The sequence below is a fragment of the Equus przewalskii genome, chromosome 14 (genome assembly GCF_037783145.1).
Source record: "Equus przewalskii isolate Varuska chromosome 14, EquPr2, whole genome shotgun sequence".
Lineage (NCBI taxonomy): Eukaryota > Metazoa > Chordata > Mammalia > Perissodactyla > Equidae > Equus > Equus przewalskii.
The window spans coordinates 13,244,952-13,265,646 of record NC_091844.1 but is presented as its reverse complement, the minus strand read 5'-3'; the positions used below and the strand labels follow the sequence as shown (position 1 = coordinate 13,265,646).

Sequence of the window (20,695 nt, the reverse complement as noted above, 5' to 3'; positions counted from 1 at the left end):
AGACTCCTGTTACCAGTGTCTTTTGCCCCTGGATCGTATCTGCAGTAAGGCAATGATTCTAAAACTTATTGTTCCCTAAGACATAGCCAAGAAACCACAATGTGGCCTGTGCCTATCAGAAATAAGAGCTCCCCAAGAGTTGGGCATTTGGCACAATATATAAGTACACCCGCCAGAAGTTTTACTCTACATCTTTCTCTGCCACTGATCCTCAGAGTCATTGTGCTTGGTCTTCCTATTCCTTCATCCCTCAGGTCAATCTATCTGCCGCGCTGGTGCCATTCCGGAATGTTTCTGGATTGGTCAGGCTCTAGGCAGGCTAAGGAGCTGTCATGGAGAACCCACACACGTAGCTTAGAGCAGCAGAAGTGATTTCGATCTCCAGTTACAGTCAGGGTGAGCGATCCCATGCTGGCACCAACTCTGCCATCCTCCGCAGAAGGCTTCCAAGGTGTTCTGATTATTGCCATTTCCCAGCCGCAAGAAGTGAAGGCAGAAGGGGTGACTGTTCCCAAGGGCAAGACCTTCAAGGTGCACACCCCAGCTGGGCTCACGCCCCACAGGCCAGACACAATCATGCCGCCCCCTCCCCGTGCAGGGGGACTGAGGAATGAAGTGCCCAGCTGGGAACCCGTGTGCCAAAACAGGGGGTGGACTAGCTCACTGAAAGGCAGAAGAAAGCCCTGGTGAAAGGCGGCAATCGCTGCTACAACTCCGCCTTGTCCCCCTTCCTCGCAGACTTGAGTGTAGCGGCTGGGACGGTGGGGCCCCCTGGTGGCCACAGGGCTGCTGCAAGTCAGTAGTCATTGGATCCAGTAAGGCTGACTTAAGACTTTCCTACTGAAGGGCTCACAGGCAGGAAAAATTACAGAACAACATTTACTCCATTATCGTTTAATGTTGAACTCGCGGAACAATCCACAAATAGATGAATCCTTCAATAAAGCATGAAACACTGATGGCATGGAACACCAGGCAGCATTTTCTCTGTGTGTGTGTGTGTATATATCTCTCACCATGAAACAATTGCTGGTCGGGGAAAAAAGAAGGTTCTTGAACAATATACATGAATATATATGAAAAATGTCATGACATCCCACTTAGGATAAAAGATGCAATTATACCATGTATTAATACACATAATATACATGACTGCGAATGGGCAGATTTAGTTCCAGAAGAATAAACAACAAACTCAGCATTTCCCACTGGAAATGGCATGCCGGCCCGTAAGTGGAAGAATGAAAGGGGGAGGCGGCGAGGAGAAGGAAGAATAAAGAGCAACTTTTGACTTTTTACTACATTTCTGTATTGAATCTTTCACAATGACTGCATAGTTTCTAATTAAAAAGTAAGTGCCCCCCCATATTTTCAAACTTAAAAAATTAAGTTGTCTCAGTACATTTGGTTTAATACTTCACATAATAATAAACGTTTGATATGCAAAGAAATAAGAGAGGTCTGGGAGGCTAGCAGGAGCCACAAATCCCACCCGCTGGGTCAGCACGGCCCCGCCCCCCAGGACTGTCGTGGTAATGGAATTCTCCAGCGCCCACCAGTGCCAAACGCCAGGGGTGGTTGAAACCAGGAACAGCAATCTGCATGAGAGCAAACGCTGAAATCCCGTGGAGTAGGCATCCGCCAGCCCTCAGCCTCCTCCAGCCCCCAAGTCTTGGGAGGGAGGGACCATTCATCCTGAGTCTGCAGGGGAGGAAACGGAGCGCAGAGAGGTTAGTGGCCTGGTGGGCAGGGAGCAGGGTATGAAGCCAGACAGTCCACCCACTGTCTGTGCCCGAAGCCTTAGCTTTGCTCCTACAGCAGAGGTCACCCTGAGAACCGAGGAAAAGAAGTCCCTCCCAAGCTGGCTTCACTTGCCACCCTGACACTTGACACGGACATGACACCGGACTCTGGCCTCACCGCACGCAGAGACCTCAGGTCAGGGAGGTGTGTCCCACCAATTCCCCTGCCATATGGTGAGCCTGTAACAAGGTGCAGGATGAGAAGTCACAACCCTGATGACTCCAGACAGGATTATACTTACTCAAAATGCAGTTGGTCTCTAGAGTAGTCAAATTCACAGAGACAGGAAGTAGAACGTGGTTGCCAGGGGCTCGGGGAGGCGGAAGAGGGCCTTACTGTTGAATGGGGACAGAGATGCATTTGGGATGACCACAAAGTCCTGGAGATCAGCTGCACAACGTGAATGTGCTGAAAACTACTGAACTGCACGCTTAGAAATGGTTACAATGGTAAGTCTTATGTTGTGTATTTTACCCCAAATTAAAAATCCTTAAATCAAATAAAATCTGCAGTCACTGAACTGGGAGATTTCCAGCTGGGGAAAGTGACCTCAGGGGGTGACTTACTCAAAATCTTGCTATAATTGTAATTTAATTAAGCTTTGAGAGCTTCCCCTCAAAAAAGAAGCAGTAGTAAGAGAATTTTATTTTCACATTCATATTTTTCTTCATTTCGAATAAACATTGCCTCTAAAAGCTACTGTACTAGAACGTATTCCTTTATCGTATTTAAATATTCAAAATTCATTCATATAACATTGTAGTACAGTATTCGTTTAACAGAATAGCAAAATATATAAAAATACATGAAAACCTTTAATTCCCCTGAAAGGACTTTACACGTGTCATACATGTGTAGGAGAAGTTCTCCTCATAGTCTTCCTAAATTTTCCTCTCTTTATCTCCACGATCAGGCCTCAGAACAAGCCCAGGTGGGCACACAGATGCAGCCTTTCCACACCTCCAGCTGACCACTCAGGACAGGTGAGGCCGAGGCACAGGCTTATCAGGACACAGCAGGGAACCTGGGCTAGAAAAAGAATCTCGAGAGAGCACAGGCAAAAGTGACGGCAGCTTATCTTGGTTTCCAGCAGTGGGGTCCGTGCAAGCCCAGCATCATGCACTGTTTTCAAAACTGGGATTCTTGGGACATATGTCGCTGGGTGAGAAGTTCAGAATCTCATCCAAGGGAGGGCCTTCATCCTCTGGAGCAATTTCAGACTCGAACATCTGCTGCAGCAAGGCGTCCACGGTCCTGTACTCTAGGAGGAAGGAGAAAGAGGCACGTGGCACCTGCCCGTGTTGGCGTTGGAGGGGAGCATCCCGCCTGGGCAGAGTTAGGCTTTCCTGAAGGATGGCTGCAAGTCAAAGACAATGCTCTGAGCATGGCAGCCCAGCACCCTTTGAAAGGAAGGAGGGAAAAGTCAGGAAGGAAGCACGCATCTCTCCCAGTGCTGGTCCCAGTGAGCTCCTCAGCCACTGAAGGCTCTGGAGACCAAGGAGAAGGTCCTTCTTGAAGGATGGAGGAGGAAAGCCGCCTTCCAGAGGCTGCATGCTCATACACTGTTCCTGCAATCTATGTTGTAGCCCTCAAAGTTTACTGTATGTGTCCTAGCCGAAGCCCATACTGACATCCAGGCTGGTTTGGGTTAACTTAGCCAACCATTCATTGAGAATTAATAAAGTAATTAAACAAATAGTTGTTGAGGGCCCCCATCTTGTAGGCACATTGTGAGGCCCTGGGGATTCAATGGGAAACAAAAACAACATGGCCCTGCACATGTGGAGCTTTGAATCTGCAAGAAAGACAGATGGTGATCCAATAGTCGCTCAACAATAAATGTGCACCTCATGTGCAACAGGCATGGCAGGTCATGGTGGGAAGCAAGAGAAGCTGAGATATTGAGAGAAACCAGGCATGCGAACCATGGAGGCCATGGCAGGGGCCTTGTCTTTATCCTTAAGCAACGGGAAGCCACTGAAGGTCAGTTTGCACTGTGGAAACATCTCACTGGCGACTGGGTCCAGTGAGACGCATAGAGTGGAGGAAGTTTTGCACTGGGTTAAAACTTACTTTTTGATGCAATTCTGAAGTACAATCCTTTCAAGGCCTTCCTTTTGTTGTCTCCATCGTCCCCACTAAAGCCACTGTCCCTGGTGTCCATGTTGTCAACGAGTTTCCCATCCTGCACTGCTTCCCTGCAAGGAGGAAGAGACAACACGAACAGGGTCAGGTCCCTCAGCCGAGTCCCTCCCGTGTCCTCCCAGCCATGGCCCCGTGTCACTGTCCAGCCACATCCAGGGCTCTCCAGCCAGCAAGGATCCCGAGGACTGGCACTCCAGACCAGGCTGATGACTGGGGCACTCAGAGATCGAACATGACCAGACCTTCCACGTACATTCCACTTCCAAACGCCTGTGAGGCCTCAGGGGAAGCACCCAACTCACTCTTGGATTCCCACTCCGAGCTCTTGAATCTTCTTCTCAATAGCAGTTTCTACTTCACTCTTTTCCAATGAATACGCCACAAAAAACGCCTCCAAGATGAACGCTATGAAAATACTGAGAGAGGAAGGGGTAGAGGGGGTTAGGTCACGTCAGCCGTGGTCTCGGTGACAGGGAATCCTGGCTCCAAGAGCGTTCCAGCCAAACAAAAAGGCAGCAAAACAAATGCAGCCCAGAGGAGAGAGACAACAGACAGAACGCCTCTCGAGGACTGGACACGACTTCCATTCCCGTGGAAAATCATTCTTCCCGACAGCCTACGCCAACAGTGGACACGAAGAAGGAAATACAGTCGGAGGGGAAGCTTAGACCACATAATTGTTGTAGACAATTCTCCATGCACATCTCAGGTTTCTGCACAGTCTGGGTCCTCTGAGAAAGGCAATGAGAGCGAACCGAGGACGGTCCCCCAGGGCTGGCAGAGCAGCCACAGGCTTCCGAGAGGAGAGGGGCCGAGGAAGCCCTGCAGCCTGTCACGTTGCTGCCTCAACCTCTCCTAGCACTCCGGCCACCTCCAGAAGAACCACTTGGGGTGGCGTTTCTCTCTTGTTCCCTACATGTTCCCTTCGGGCTGTGTGGGACAAGCAGGCCTGATCAGAGCCACCTTCAGGAGCTCCTCCCCCTCCATCCCTCTCTGGGGACATTCTTGAGGCATTCTTCATACAGTCAGCAGCACGGTAGGGTGGCCAAAGCCACCCTGATGTGACAGGGAAGGCACTGGTACAGATGTCACCCCAAGAATGGTGCGCCCAGGCTGCAAGAGCAGTATGACATCCAGAAAATGTCTCCGGCAGAGAACCCCAGGGGTCAAAGGGACTCAAATTCAGGTCCCATGAGGACCCAGGGAGCTAGAATCAGAGATTCTTAAGCTGGAAGGAGAGGCTTTTTGAGTGGTGAGGTGTCAAAGCAGCTTTCAAATAGTGACCGAGTTCTCCCCTGGACGCAGGTCAGGCCGGAACCAGAACCAGTGAGAATTTCCCAGCGGCGCATTTCCCTTCTGCCCGTAAGGTCAGGGAAGCACCAGAGCTGGACAACAAGGGCACTGACTCGCAGGTTCGAACGAGTCCCAGCCTTTGGGAGGATTTAAGCAGAGGGTGGACAGCAGTGCACAGGGATGCTCTGAAGGTGACTCATGCCAGTGGGGAAGGGTAGGGAGACTGGCCAGGGCCCCAGAGTCCTTCTGGCGCTAATGACGTCATAGTGAGGCTATGAGATGTGTATTACACACAGATGTGCACAGCGCTGGCAGACACTGTGACGAACACAAATGTGAACGACAGTAAGAGCCCTCCCTTCCAGGGCCTTAGCATCCAGCAGGGAGACGCAATCCACCCACATGGGATGGAACAAGGGAGAAGGAAGGTGCGAGTGGTTACACGTCTGAGAGAGGAGATCCGGACCTGCCAATGCGGCAAGACTGAACTCACTTGACAATGAGGATGACGACCACGATGTGGAACCCGACGAAGTACAACTTTGCCGCCTGGTGAGTCACGAGGGCAAAGCCGCCTGCAAGGAGTACGAAGCTAAGGAATGAAACCTTCAAGAAACTGGGTGGGTGCCCTGAGCTCAGGGACGCCAAGACGTAATCCTCTCCCGGCAGTTACTCTCGGCATCCCACCGCCCACCCCAGAGAGCAGGCAGCCCCTCCGTGAGTCAGACGCCTCCCCAGAAAGGATATCGTGCCACTGGTTAACCACCGTGAGCTCCATCAGCAAGATGAAGGCGGAGGCGAGGTCGTTGAAGTTGTTCTTACAGTACCTGTTCCGGGCAAAGGCCGAGTCCTTCAAGGCTGGGTTCCCACACACCAGGGCATCGGGAGCGGTGAAATTCGGGTCGAAGAACTGGACTTTGCTGTGGAAGGCTTCCATCCCGATGATAGCAAACACATAGTAGACCACCTAGGATGGCACTGGTCATCAGTGGGCACTTGGAGCTGCAGTCAAGGGGCAAGGAGCACGCAGGAGAGGGGGGCACTGGACACACTGGTCGGCCCTGTGCCAAGGGCCCAGGAGAAAGGGCAGCTACTCTTACTCCAAGAAGGATGGCTGCCCTCCCCAACCAAGAGTTCCACAGCGTCAGGAAAAGGGTCGGGAGGGGTTGGCCGATTGGCCAGTCTGCTGGAGAAGCCTGAGCTGTCCGGGGAGGGATGGAGGCCACGGCCAGCGGGACCACACCTTGACCTCTCCTGGGCTCCACGGACAAAGGCAAAAACGAAGCTGCTCACAAGTTAGTGTGTTAAATACTCAATAAATAATAGTTAGTCCTCTAGGGACAAAAAATAATCAAATTGGATCCTTACTTTGTTTTTTATATTAAAATAAATTCCAAAGGCACCAAAGAGTTAAATGTAAAAAATAAACCATAAAAGAACTAGAAAAAAAATGAGTAGAAAAAGGCCTTCCTAAGCATGACATAAAACCTAGACACTATAAAATAAAATAAAATATTGACAAATATGACTGTATAATTAATTTAAACTTTCATACAGGCAGAAAAATACAGCAAAAGGCCTTCATGTATAACAAAACAAGTGACAGACAAGGAAAAGCAATTACTCTGCATGCAACTTACCAAGGACCTATTTCTTTAATAGACAAAACATTCCTGAGAGTCATATAAAAATAAAACGAATGGAAGGATGGACCGCAAATATGAACAGGCTGTTCATGGAAAAATAAGCACAAGTAATCAAAACACACAGAAAAGACACTCAGTCTCGTGAATATCTAAGGAAATCCATGTCAAAACAACACAGTGCCATTTTCTCACTCATCAGATTGGAAAATACGGAAATGTTTAATAAACCCCAGTTGTGAGGGGTGAAGAGGAACAGAGGCTGTCACACAGTGTCGTTGGAATATATGGGGAGCACATCTTTGGAAGGCAACTTGCCGCCATCGATCCAAATTTTGAACACATTTACCTTTGGACCCGGCAGTTCCACTTCTAGGAACACACCCCATAGATACACTCACAGAAGCATACAAAGATACATATGCAAGAATGGTCGTCACCACATCATTTGTGACGCGAAAAGGTGGAAGCACCCAGTGGTCCGTCAGTAGAGGGGCTGGGCAGACGCGTCCTGGAGTCTTCCCTCGGTAGGACACTTTATCGTAGCAGAGCTTACATGGATGCACGTGTCCTCCAGGACACAGAACAAAGATATTAGATAGAAGAAAGTTGTGCAGCATTTTGTGCGGATTATCCCATTTGACACCACAATAAAATGGATATGTACACACCTGGATATAATGTACTTGTTGTATGCATAGCAATATTCAGGAAGAGTAACAAGAAAGTCTTAACAATATTTGCCTCTGGGAAACAGGCATGTGGGGGACGGGAACGGGTGACCTGCAATCTACCTTTCATTCTTCAGTACTAATTGAATTTTTTACCGTTCTAACAGAAAAGATAAATAAGATCCCTAAAGCCGAGTGTTCACCAAGATTCGAGCTCCCTCATCTATAGTGCGGAATCACTCCTGAGCAGGAGGCCCCAGCGCCTTGCAGCCTCGTGTGGCTACATGCATACCATTGGGGACCTCAAGAAGCTGGCGGGCTTTCTCTGTGAGCAGAACAAAGAAGGATCTGAACCCCGGGGGGCAGAGCCTCGAGCTGGAAGGAGCCTACATTCCCCAGAACCTTCTGCTAGCTAGAAATGCCCACCTGGACCGTGGGTGAGAAAGAAGCTATGACGGTGTTAACCCACTGAAGTTTTGGTGTTGGTTACAGCAGACAGTGTACCTTCACGGATACACACCCGATGTTTCCACACGCTTGACATTTCTACAAATGGCTACTAGAAACCAATGCATCTCCTTCACTTACCTCCTTCTCTTTCCCTCACGTAAAATAAGGCTTCCTGAGAGTTGCCAGGAATGAACCTCTTACTGTTAATTTCAGGTTAAACAGTAATGAGAGCAGCCACTCACCAAGACAAGTCCGCCAAACGTCAGCATCGCTGGGCCGATGTTAATTAAGGTGGTCACAATAACCCGGAATCTAGGATGGAACAGTTTCCGACACTAGGCAAAGGGAAGACGTGAAGCTGACACCACACGAGCCTGTTTCCTTTAAGACCCTTCCCTCGGCCTGGCTCTGCTTTCAATGCTCTCAGCAATCTGCCTGTACAGTTTGTGGGAATCAGTCCACCTACCCAGCTGAGGCAGGAGGAGTTGTCCCAGAGCAAAGCAAGGCAGGTTTGCAAACACAAGCAAGGTGCTCCCAGAGAACCTCCCTGGTAGACACAGTGGGGCGGTGAGGCCAGAAAGCCATGTAGCCTCATCTGCTTAGCCCGCCCAGCCCCCACCTTTTCCTCCCCCAGATCCAGCCTGTTTGAAGGCTGCCCTGGAGGCTGAGGGTGACAACGGAACACTTTCTGGGGGCATAGCTCAGTCCCAGCCTACGGAAAACAGGGTGGGGTTTATCTGAGCTTTGGGGTCAGACTCCCGAGTTTGTGTGCTGGTTCTGCCGCTTTCTAGCTGTGCAACATTGGAAGAGTCACTTAACCTCTCTGAGCTTCACCATCATCACCTGTGAACTAGGGATAATAAAAGCCGCTCTATCAAGGGTTGTAGAGGATTTAACAAGGCAGCGGTTAGCACTCTCAGTAAGTGTTAGCTGCCAGTATGACCACCGTATTCAGTCACCAGGCCCCACGTATAGTTAAGGGGCCAGGTCACAGGGATGAAAACGAGGACAGAATTCCTGCCCTCAGGGAGCTGCCACACAAGGCTCTTCACCATCTTCACGGCCTTCCCTCCCTCCCCTACTGCCCCCAGAGAACCCAGGTCCTCTAGACGAGCTACGAGCTACGTTCTGGGTTCACAGTGGGGCGTGTTTCTAGTTCGCAGGCAGGCTGGTTTCCACCAGGCCCCAGTGTCGCTCCATCTTTACCTCTCAATGCTGACAATGACCCTTAAGAGCCGGAGAATTCGCAATATCAAGACGATATCCAGTATCTGCTGACTGCTGTATTTTCTTGCTGCAAAAAGAACACACTCAGCTAACATTCCACTTTCTGAGCGCCTCTGGCTTGTCCCCTTTATTCCACGAGGCCGGGGACCCTGTGGGTCCTGGGGAAGGATGCAGCTTCACGTCAGGAACAGAACGATGGCTCTGAGCAATGAAGGAGCGAGTGCTGCCTCGAGTCGCTAACTCCCCCAGCACATCAAAGCCGGGCGAGTGTGGACCTGAGCGTGTCCTCCCGCCCCTGGAGCAAGGCATCGTGAGTGTGCATGGAGGTGTAGACTAGATAATCCACCTGCTGTCTATAGGAAGGGGTGTGCGTGGTTGGGTGGTGTATGCGGTGGAGCTGGAAGAGGGTAAAAGAGAAAAGGGTGCTGGGCAGGGGACGACGCAGACTTCCTGCTGTGGCTGGACCCCGTGGGGGCCAAGACGGGCAGAGGGCCAAAGGTGTGGAGGTTAGCCCTGAGGCTGAGGGCGGTTTGGGAGAGGGGTGACCAGGTGAGTAGTCGGTGTGACGGACGCCTACAAATGAAATCTCTAGTAGACAGCTGAACACAAGCGAAGCACCATCCCTCTCCAGAGCACGTAACACTTTTACTAATTCTCTGGTGCCCCCATTGCCTCACCCCAAACACCTTAATGGTGCACAGTGGACGTTGAGCAAAGACTACTGACTGGATACACGACCCCGGGAGGTGGAGATGCTGAGAGCCGGCAACACTGACCTGACTGAATGGTGGTGTTGGCCACTGTGGCCACCAGGGCTGCGATGAGGATCAGCACATCAAACCTAACAACACAGAGGCAAAGTGGGTCAAGACTCAAGGGAAACGCCTGTCACGCTCCGGACACAAAAAACTGTGTCCAGTATCTGATGCAAAGCAATGATCCAGCCATAAAACTGACTTCCATAATTTTTAGGGCAGTGGATATGAAGCAAGAAACACTACGTTTGAACAATCCAATGATACCTCAGTGACTGACCCAACAAAGCATCCAGTGGAATTTGCAGGAATCAGCTCGTTCATGTCACTCTGTCTTCCAAAGTAACTCTATACTTGTAAGAATACCTTGACATATTTTCAGAATACACCATCTTTCCTGGTATTAATCTTTTTTGGTATTAATTTTACTAAAAGCATTGTCACTTTGTAATTAAAGAGGAAATTCATCACACTGTTACTTTTCTTCCTGATAATGGTGCAAAAGGACAAACATTGGACAACACTCACCAGTCCCCTTTTGGCCACACACACATCCTAGCGAGTCCCCTGGCACTGAGAGCAGTGATCACAGAGATGCAACCCTGCCAAGCTGTGCACTACCTAAATCAGGCCTGTGCCTTGTATCTTTGTGTCCCACAAGGCCTGGCACACAGTGGCACTCAAGATGGATGGGCTGGTTTGCAGCATGAGAGCGACATTTGAGACTAGGGGGTACGTAGCATGGAGTAGAAAAGGCCACAGGGAGATACATCCAGCCCAGAAAAGGCTTGCTAACAGTCCTCATTGTCCAGCCACGCAGGCCAACGGTTCCGATAACAAGACCAGGGAGCGACTGGGGCAGCTTTGGAAGGAATTGCCTCATTGGGTACCATGTTCTAAGATCTCTTTCAAATCCGAGATGCCGTGATCTGCGATTCTAATTTTAGCGAGTCCGTTCAAACCGACACCATGAATAACAGCCTTCACTGGACTAGATGTTCCCCGCCCCCGAGATTTCATTACAAGAGGCCTGAAAACAAGGCAGATGGAGCTTGGAAAATTACAATCATATTAGCCACATTGTGACAGGAAGCCCCCTTCTCTCTGCCCATGGCCTCATCCCCCCTCCCCAGAACATGAATGCTTACCAGTTCCAGAACTGCCTCCTTCCGAAGTAGGATCTGGGCTCATACGTGTACAGTTTCAGGAGAATCTCAATGATATAGAGAGAAAGGAAAAGCCATTCTGCATAGGAGATGAAGGGGTTTCTCTCATCCAGGGCAATGAATATGGCATTGACTAGAATGATGACATCATAAACCCAGACAAAAACCCTGGCATCAGGGAAAAAAGAAGAAATCCTGTCGTCATGCGTTTCGGTGAAAGGATCATGTTCAGAGCTCTACCAGGCCTGCTTCATTGCCCAGCAAGGGGACCGAATATGAGACCCCCCCAACCCCCACCCCAAACACACACACACACACACACAGTCCTCATCTAAGGTAAGGTTCCAGCACGACCAGGCCCTAAAATTCACCTGCTTCCCACTGATACTGGCGCAGCCCTTCCCGCCAAGGAGAAAATGAAGACATTTCAAAGAAATTGAAGAGGGGGCGGATAGAGGCGTGGTTTTCCCAGGTTCCCCTCTGGGGGCATATTACCTGGATCAGATGAAAGCTTCGGCAGAATCGAAGGTTAAGGAGAGGTTTAGGGTGTAATGAGATCATTACACCTCTACTCCTTAGGAAATTAACATCCTTAACCAAGAAGGCTTCTGAAAACCTCTTTACCCCTAATGCACACAAGCCTTCCAGGGGGCTGGCATGTCCATCTTCCTCACCAAGTTTGGGATAAAAATGCGTGAAAATGTATGGTAGCTGGGCTCTGACTCAACTTTTCAATTACAGAGCAGGGTGCCCTGCTCAGGCACCCGTCCCTGTGCTGCAGGGAATCCTGGGTAAACCCTGGGCGTGGCCAGGGGAAGACAGAGGAGGCGCTCCTCCTTCACGGTTCTCCTCGAACGAAGCACAGACTCTAGGGTCCAGCCCTGGAAGTCACATATGGACACGCAAACACCCACCACATGACACTCACCAGCAGTTCAATGTTGGGATTAAGAAAGGAGCCTCTGCATAAAGAACTGATAAATATAAAGTACGGGCAGCTAGAAAGGACATTCACCTACATCACAGGCCGAGCTACTGTCAAGGACTTCTGAACCATTCACTTTTATGAAACATCAAGTTCAAAGAAAGCAAGAGGATGAGCCTCTGATGATTGGGTATTCCAGGAGATCCATATTAAAAATAAGATCTCCATGACCTACAACTAGTATATACAACTACATTTTGGGGGTTTTGGGGAGAAGAAGGAGAAAAAAACAGATTGGCAACAGATGTTAGCTCAGGTGCCAATCTTTAAAAAGAAAAAAAAAAAGATCTCCAACCAGGATAAATGACTCTTTCTGGAGTCCATCGCCTTGAGAATAAAAGGAGTAATTGGTCTTCTTAACAATCATTCCAGTGACTCTAACTTGTGAGTTCTGACATATACTTCACAGAGCCCAAGTGCCATATTTGATATCAACTTCCTAATGACTCCGATGGGACTGGAACCTTCCGAATTCAGAGACTGATCAGCTTCTGGCTCAGCACATCTGTTCCGTGGCCCTTGAGCATCTTAGGAAACAGTGCAGAAGGAAGCATACCTAGAAGCCTGTCCCTTTGGCTAAGGCCAAACACCTCATGTACAGAATCCTCTCCCTGCCTCCCTGGGAACCCAAAGCACCAAGCAGAGGGATGATTTACAGCTTCACTGATGAAACATCTTCAGTCCAGACAGCATGAACAGATCCCTCAATTTTTAAAGCAACTTCAGAGAAAACTGGCCCCATCTCACTTGCCTGTGCCGAACCATCCTCTGGACCAAGAGGCTTGCAGACGACTGGTATACCCGAGGCATCCAAGCTTCCAATGGGTGTCTCTTGATGTTGATGGTGACTACCTGGATGTTGAGGAGGTCGGCCAAGCGTAGAAAGTTCATTTTGTCTGCAATGAAAAAACGACCCCAAAACACATGGCCACTGGTGAAACTAAGGTCCAAAGGATGAAGGCAAGTCCGCACAGACTCTTGGATCTGCATTTCATGGTGAAGATCGGAAGCCTCAAAGGATGGAGGCCCAAGGCCAAAGAGCCAGAGAGCGGCAAAGCTTCCCACCTGTCCTCACTCAGACCCTCAGCCAACCCAAGGCCCCCAACCCAAGGCAGCCAACCTAAGTCAGCCAACCCAAGGCAGCCAAGCTAAGTGCGTGATTTTGCTAGTTCACAACTGCCACTATCTCATTCCCAACCTTCTACGCTGCTGTCCTCCTCATCGGGCCATCACTGCTTTCAGTATCTGCCTGACCTACTTTTCCCACTTCCCCTTCCTCTCCACAAGGTAGGTGTAATCCATACCCTTCCCCTTGAGCCCCTACCCCCTCTTCTGCCCACCCTCCCCCTCTGCCTCTTCACAAGACTCACTCAAACCCACAGCTTCCACAAGTTGGCCCAGCTCCCCAGGCCAAATACAGTGGAGGCTTTCTTGACCAGCTTGGACCCACTCAACTGCTAAGTCAGTGCTCTCCAGACCCACTGAATGCCCAGGGCCAGCAGGCTATTCTCCATCACCTCACACACCTCTCCCCAACCAGGCTGGTTGGGAGCTGACCACGAGTCAACTGGTCACAAAAAATATCACACCAATGGATGAAATCAGAAGATGCAAAGTGTCGCTGCTTCTTTGAAAACTAAGTTGGGTGCTTTCGAAAACCTAAAGAAAGTTGCTGCAATAAATGGCAGGTGCACATCAGGTACACTTGAGACAGCTGTCAAAGACTGGGGCAGGGAGTTAAGTCCTAGAAGCTTCCCAGTTAGTGGGCCTGGCAGATGTCCAGGTCTCCACTGCAGTTTTCAGAAGTAAATGACAAAGAACCACGGTTCTACAGGTGCCACCACAGTGTGTTTTATGCAAGAAAGACGTTGTGGAACTGCCATCCACTGACACCCAGGCAGAGAAGAGGCCTCAGCCCTGTCAGAAGTGTGGCCTCATCTGAGTGAGGAGCCTGAACCAGACAGAGCCTTAGTGATATTAAACATCCATGTTGCTATTTTCCCTAAGAGTTGTATGGTTCTAGAGCATGAAAGAACATGAGTCCATCAAGTTGTATGAAAAAGACACTTAGCTATCTTAGGATACCTAAGTTCCTGGGCTTTGGAGTTAGAAGGAAAATACACAGACATGGCTCAATAGCTAAAGACATGTAAAACCACTCAGGTGGAAGTGCAGCCACGGAGAATTAGGTGACATGATAACTTGGACCCAGGGACCCGGGTTACGCAAGCCCCACCATTGGAGGTTAGGGAGACACTGATGTGACAACCATAAATAGTGTTCAGAGTGATCTACTGACAGGAATCCAGCCAAAACCTCGGTCATTAAATAACCTCGGCCAACAGAGAACCCACCAGTCTCACTGGGTTGAGATGTCAATCTCTTACTTCAGAAGAGTCGACAGAACAAGAAAGGACAAAGAGAATCAAAACCATAGGAATTTTGTGTTAAGAAGGGATTTGTACCCATCTGATATTTTATGTTGGAGATCAGAGTCCACCACCTTTTTCTGTAAAGGGCCAGAGAATAAGCACATTAGGTTTTCTAGGCCACATGGTCTCCACTTCAACTACCCACTGCAGCTGTTACAGCATGAAAGCAGCCATAACCGACACATAAATGAAGGAAGACAGCTGTGTTCCAGGCAAACTTCATTTACGAAAACAGGCCGTGGGCCCCATTTAGCCTGTGGACCAGTCTCCCAACCCTCTTTGTAGATACTTTACTTGTTCCATATTCTCTTTGTGATTAATTCTATTCAGCCCCTTTCTTTCCATATTTGTAAGTTTTATGTTTCTCAGTTTTACGGTAGATTTCAGTTTTAACACTTTTGGCGCTAACAGAATGCCAGTGTTCAGCCTTGGAAACCCCAAATGCTGATAACTGCTGATCAAGGGGAAAAGTGCCGATGTTCACAGAAGTATTGCCATCTCTTGCCTGTGCAGCGTGGAGACCATTGGGAAACATGTAATTCTGTTTGACTTCCTGTTATTAAAACTGTCTTTGAAAGTGTCAGCTGAACAAAGGAGTCTTGTGGACACCCAGGCATCAGAAATCACTGCTGTGTAGAAAGTAAGAGAACAAGAGTCATGCATTGCTTAAGGAGGGGGATACGTTCTGAGAAATGTGCTGTTAGGCGATTTCATCATTGTGTGAACATCATAGAGTGCACTTACACAACCCTAGATGGTATGGCCTACTACACGGCTAGGCTCTATGGTACTGATGCTATGGGACCGCCATCGTGCATGTGGTTCATCGTTGACTGAAACATCGTTATGCGGTGGCCGACTGTACACACGTGTGAGTTTTGTCAGTGTTGTCATCTTGCGGCTTTGGAGCCTTAGGCCTGCTGGACTCACATCTGTGTGAGTGGGAAACTCTGCAGCCGATGAACGAGAACCACGGCAGCTCTGTCTTCCCAGAGCCAATGCATAAGTTTGAGATTTTGATAAACTGAGAAGATTAACAACACTCGCGTTTCGCAGGTTAGTTGTGTGGCAGATGGGGGAAGGTCAACTTGGCACAGAAGAGAGCTCTAGAGAAGGGCAACAACCTATGGGCAGAACCAGCAAAACAGGAGTTGAGGGCTCAACTGGGGCCCCTCAAAATTCACATGTTGAAGTCCCAACCCCCAGGACCTCCGAGTGTGACTGTATTTGGAGACAGGGCCTCTAAAGAAGAGATGAAGTTGCAGTGAGGCCATGAGGGCGAGCTCCAATCCAATGTGCCTGGTGTCTTTATAAGAGGAGGAGGTGAGGGCACAGCCACATACAGAGGGAAGACGCGGTGACGACACAGGAGAAGACAAGCATCTACAAGCCAAGGAGAGAGGCCGACCCTGCCAACACCTTGATCCCAGACTTCTAGCCTCCAGAACGGAGGGAGAATACACTTCTGCTGTTGAAGACCCTAGTGTGTGGTACCCTGCCGTGGCAGCCCTGGAGCACTAATATAACGGGAACAATTTCTCAAGGAATTGTTAATTTAATCATTTTAAGGTGAATACTATCCATTCCTTACATTCCGAGTAGTGACTTGCAGATTCTCCCCAAAGTAAGAAATCAAGGAAAAATTCTTTACGCTTCAAATGTGCTGCCCCTCAAAAAATAAACCAGACAACCAAAAACACTCACCAGGGTGAAGAAAATAAGGAAGGTCAAGCTCAATGATCACCATTTTTTCTTTAAAAAAAATCTGCAACAAACTCTTAGCTTGCACAAATGTATTAAAAATGCTAAACAAATTAAGTATCATGTGAACTAGGTCTTAGAATGATTTTCTCCAGATAAAACCTTGAATTAACAAGTTGGTTTATAAACTTGGCCCCCACAAGTATAAAATATGTAAAACAACAAAATACTAATTTAAATAGTATTTCTATAATTTCTTAAAATCAAATGGAAACCAGGGAATTCTAACTTTGGTTAATGTTCTTAGTGTCTCTACCGAGTTAAAAAAAATAAAGAAAAGATATGCAAATTAACAGGCCAGCAATTATTAGTTGCAAAAAGGCTATTAGGGGAAAAAACAAGCTTTCATTATTTTTTTCAGTAAAAACATACATTTTAAAGATTTGGTTACAAATTTACAATCTGAAGACTTTTGACAAAAAAATTAAAATGTGATAAAATGACTTGATAAATCAAATTAAAATAATTTAAAATTTTAATCCGAATTTATTTAGGAAAAGTAATAAATTGTTTTGTGATTTAAGGTTTAAAACGTGGCTTCGTGTCTTTTTCCTGACTTTATCCAGTGTAAATACAAGTGCAAATACGGCATGTTAGTGCATGCAAATTTTTTTTTCTCCAAAGAGGCTAAAATGGCTGGAACTCCTCATATTCCTCCCCCTTATCTGACGGGTCATTCGGCATCATGATCTCAGCGAACATTTAGGTGTCCACAAACTAAACATGGATTAGAACCATGTGACATGATTTAAACTGTGCTGTGATTTAAAAACTTGTGTATTTATCAATTGGCTTTTGTAAATCCCAAATGATATTGTAAATTACAAGGCCTTACAGACTTACTCCCTTAAATTATGTGGATACAGCGTTTAGAGTTTTATACTTCTCTCACAAGTCCTTAGTGCCAAGAGTGAGTCAACTACCTATGGTTCCTCAAATGTATTTTCTCGAAGTACTAATTGAGATCGGGGCACTGCACTAATGAATATTGAGATAAATAGTCAATAATCTGCGTTTACCTAAAGACTTGCCAAGAAATTAAAATGCTATGCCCCATGTATAAATATTTTTGTCCTTCATGATACCAAAATTAAAATATTATATAACAATTGTCTTATATCACACTATAAAATCAATTATGTTAAGAAGTAGAGTTTTCAAGCTATAAACCATATTGCCATTGCAGCATACCGATTGGCATGACTATACTCGTATGTGTCTATAACGAAGTACACTAACGTTAATAGAGAAAAGCTCAGAACAGGCCCATCGTGGGCTTCACGGGAGGGACGGAAGGTTGGTCTTTGGCATCTCTGCATTCTGCCCAGGGAGCTGCAATTGCAGCCTCACCCAAGCAGATGCCCACATTTCTCACAAGTGTGCAACACTTACACCGATTTTCATTCTCTCTTGGATGATCGTGGACCACTGTAAAGACATGAGGTCTCCCCCCACTGCAGGAAGTAAAATGTCGACCACTCCACGCTTCCTCTGAGCTGTGGCCATTCTGACCAGCATGACCACGTTCTATGGCACAGCCAGGGCTTCAGCCAGGCTGCAGTCTAGGCTCCCTTTGTCACTGACCAGCCTCCTCTGGTAACTCGTGCAGATGTCACCCTGTCCAGGGCCGCAGCCCACACTCAGAGAAGAACCTGTGCAGACAGGCAGGCGTCTTTTGTACCCAGATCTTTGTGGGCACTCTCCAGAGGTACCACGGAATGGTACACCCGAATGGTACACATGGGGCCAGAAGAACTCAGCTGCGTTCGGTGTGCTTCATAATTATCCTACACAGCTGACCAACGTGGTGAGAGCCGCCCTGTTTGTCAGCCCAGAACAGGGGAGAGGCTGTCGAGACGACGAAAGCAGTGCATCCTCCCACTTGGGAAACAAGTGTCGACAGTTAGACTGACCTTACAAACGGAGAAACGCTGTTCATGTGAGTATGTCCTGGTGACCAAGTGCATCTTCTCTGGAGGACCAGGAGAGACCCGTGTGAAGGCCTCCCTCACCACGCCTCACAGACCAGGACTCCTAAGAGCCCCCATCCCTGGGTCTGCAAAACCTCACCTTTCAATAGCCATCCAGGAATTCACTTTACAGAAGGACTTGCAAAGAAAGTTCATAAAGCCCTAAAGCTTCATCAGTATCTTCGGAGTCCCAACCACCCGGAAGCAGCAGAGGTGCGAGCTGACTCATCAAAGGGGCGTTCTCAAAGACAGAGGGCCTGAAGTTGGGCCAGTTCTTGGAGTGGGAGATCCGGGGGCCAGGCCCCCCGGCCCCCTCTAAGTACTAGCGTAGGGCTCCTCAAAGGGCAGTTCCCGGGCCACTGTGGCCTGTCCTGTGTTCCCCTCCCTCCATGAGATAAGTCTGAAAATTTAGAAACTTGCAGGACAATTGACAGGATCATTTCATGTCCACTGACTCTCATAATGAAAAATCGGGACCTGGAGTTTATGCATCTTATTTCCTTTTTCTGCTTATTCACTGTTGCTGTATTTTACCAAAGTATCAGTCCATAACAGGCTGGGTACTAAATGGCTTCACTGTCACAGCTGGTGAAGCACCGCGCTCAAGGGCTACCTGCCAGCCGCCAGGCGCCCTGCCCCCACCATGAGCAGAGCCCTCCCCCTGACATGCTGGCTGGCACAGCGACTCCCTGCGCATCCGCCACAGGGCACCAAAGCAACCTGTCCAGGGCCTGAGAAGCCTGGCTCCCAACCAGACACTGGGAGCCATGACATCAAGCCGGTGGCTGAAGGGATGCGCTCAGGGCCCCCTGGAGGGCACCTGTCAAATCCTGCTGACTTAGGCGGGCAAAGCCTTCGCCCACCTGGATCCAAAACTCTCCTTGGAAGACGTGGGTACCACCCACTCACAGGGTCTTGCTATACATTTCTCTTTTCCCCCTGGACACTGGATTGACTTCTCACATAAGTTCCGGAGGATGAATCACTGTCATTCCTTTCTTCTCACATGTGCATGGAGTCCTAACAAAACCTCTGGCTCTGCTGGATGAGTTTGAGAGTCTTTGCCTCATGTAAGTTTACATCCTATCACACCTACCATTCCACTTTGGTGTGTCTCCATCTAGACTTTTCTTGCAACTGGTAAAATGAGGGTGTTTGGGACATATTTCAGTCACCTCACATCTTTCTACATTGCTACCTCATCTTCACAGTCATTTTCTTTCTTTTTCTTTTTCTTTCTTTCTTTTTTTTTTTTTTTGGTGAGGAAGATTGGGCCTGAGCTAACACCTATTGCCAATCTTCCTCTTTTTGCTTGAGGACGATTGGCCCTGAGCTAACATCTGTTACCAATCTGCCTCTTTTTGCTTGAGGAAGATTGTCCCTGAACTAGCACCTGTGCCAATCTTCCTCTATTTTGTATGTGGGATGCCACCACAGTATGGCTTGATGAGTGGTATGTAGGTCCATACCCAGGATCTGGGCTCACAAAACCCAGGCCGCTGAAGCAGTGGATGTGAACTTAACCACTACACCACCAGACCAGCCCCTACAGTCATTTTTAATGTCACCAAAATTTCCCATTAAGTGACTATCAGAATTTGGGGCAGTTTAACACAATGATAGAAAGCACGGGCCCTGGAGTCAGATGGCTTGTACCAATACTTTGCAGCTGAGAGGCCTTCACAAACTACTCAACCTCTCTGAGTCTCAGTTTCCATAGTGACAAATGTGGCTAACAAATCCCCCCCCACTTCAGTGAGTCTGGGGAAGGACCATATAGACACAGTGCATGGAAAGCAATCACAGCAAGGCCTCACACGTGAAGAGCCTGCCACACGTATTAAGCATTGTTAATAACAACTATCAACCACTAACACGTACATTTTAAGTTACTTTTAACTTTTTACTTTCAAATGCTGAATGCAGTTTAGATGTTTATTTATATAGCTCTTTTCCATACTTTAGATGACCTCCATGAAACAAAATCCCAGAGGCCAGCCCTGTGGCACAGTGGTTAAGTTTGGCACACTCCACTTTGGTGGCCCGGGTTCATGGGTTTGGATCCTGGGTGCAGACCTACACCACTCATCAGCCACACTGTGGCAGTGACCCATATATAAAGGGGAGGATGACTGGCACAGATATTAGCTCAGGGCCAATCTTCCTCAAGCAAAAAAAGAGGAAGATTGGCAACAGATGTTAGCTCAACAGAATCCCGGAGTGAATGACCGTGTTACAAGGTAAGGGCTTTTGGATGGCTCATTACACACTGACAAACACACACGGGGACAGCCCTGTGAGAGCACAGCGTGAGGACCCTAATTCCACTGTATTCTGGCCAGCAGGGAGTGTCCATATGCATTTTTATTTGCAAATTAAAAAAAATAAAGAACA

General features: G+C 48.2%; 1 protein-coding gene across 1 annotated transcript; it reads right to left on the bottom strand.

Moving 5' to 3' along the window:
- Positions 1-878: 878 nt before the first annotated feature.
- On the bottom strand, positions 879-13,259 carry LOC103552646 (uncharacterized). The gene is made up of 10 exons (XM_070573607.1): positions 12,890-13,259; positions 11,136-11,321; positions 10,009-10,073; positions 9,212-9,299; positions 8,248-8,317; positions 5,989-6,208; positions 5,735-5,825; positions 4,251-4,364; positions 3,877-4,001; positions 879-3,064 (listed from the first exon to the last, which is right to left on the bottom strand). The coding sequence occupies exons 1-10, from the start codon at positions 13,126-13,128 to the stop codon at positions 2,919-2,921; spliced, it is 1,344 nt and encodes a 447-aa protein (XP_070429708.1). The 5' UTR covers positions 13,129-13,259; the 3' UTR covers positions 879-2,918.
- Positions 13,260-20,695: the final 7,436 nt, after the last annotated feature.

What these genes read in the sequence shown, in the direction of transcription:
- LOC103552646 (XM_070573607.1), bottom strand. Translation starts at nt 13,128, where the DNA reads ATGCAGATCCAAGAGTCTGTGCGGACTTGCCTTCATCCTTTGGACCTT. An exon ending in CAGAGGATGGTTCGGCACAG is followed by an intron (nt 11,322 to 12,889) that starts GCAAGTGAGATG and finishes CCCTGATGCCAG; the next exon opens with GGTTTTTGTCTGGGTTTATG. An exon ending in AGGAGGCAGTTCTGGAACTG is followed by an intron (nt 10,074 to 11,135) that starts GTAAGCATTCAT and finishes CTGTGTTGTTAG; the next exon opens with GTTTGATGTGCTGATCCTCA.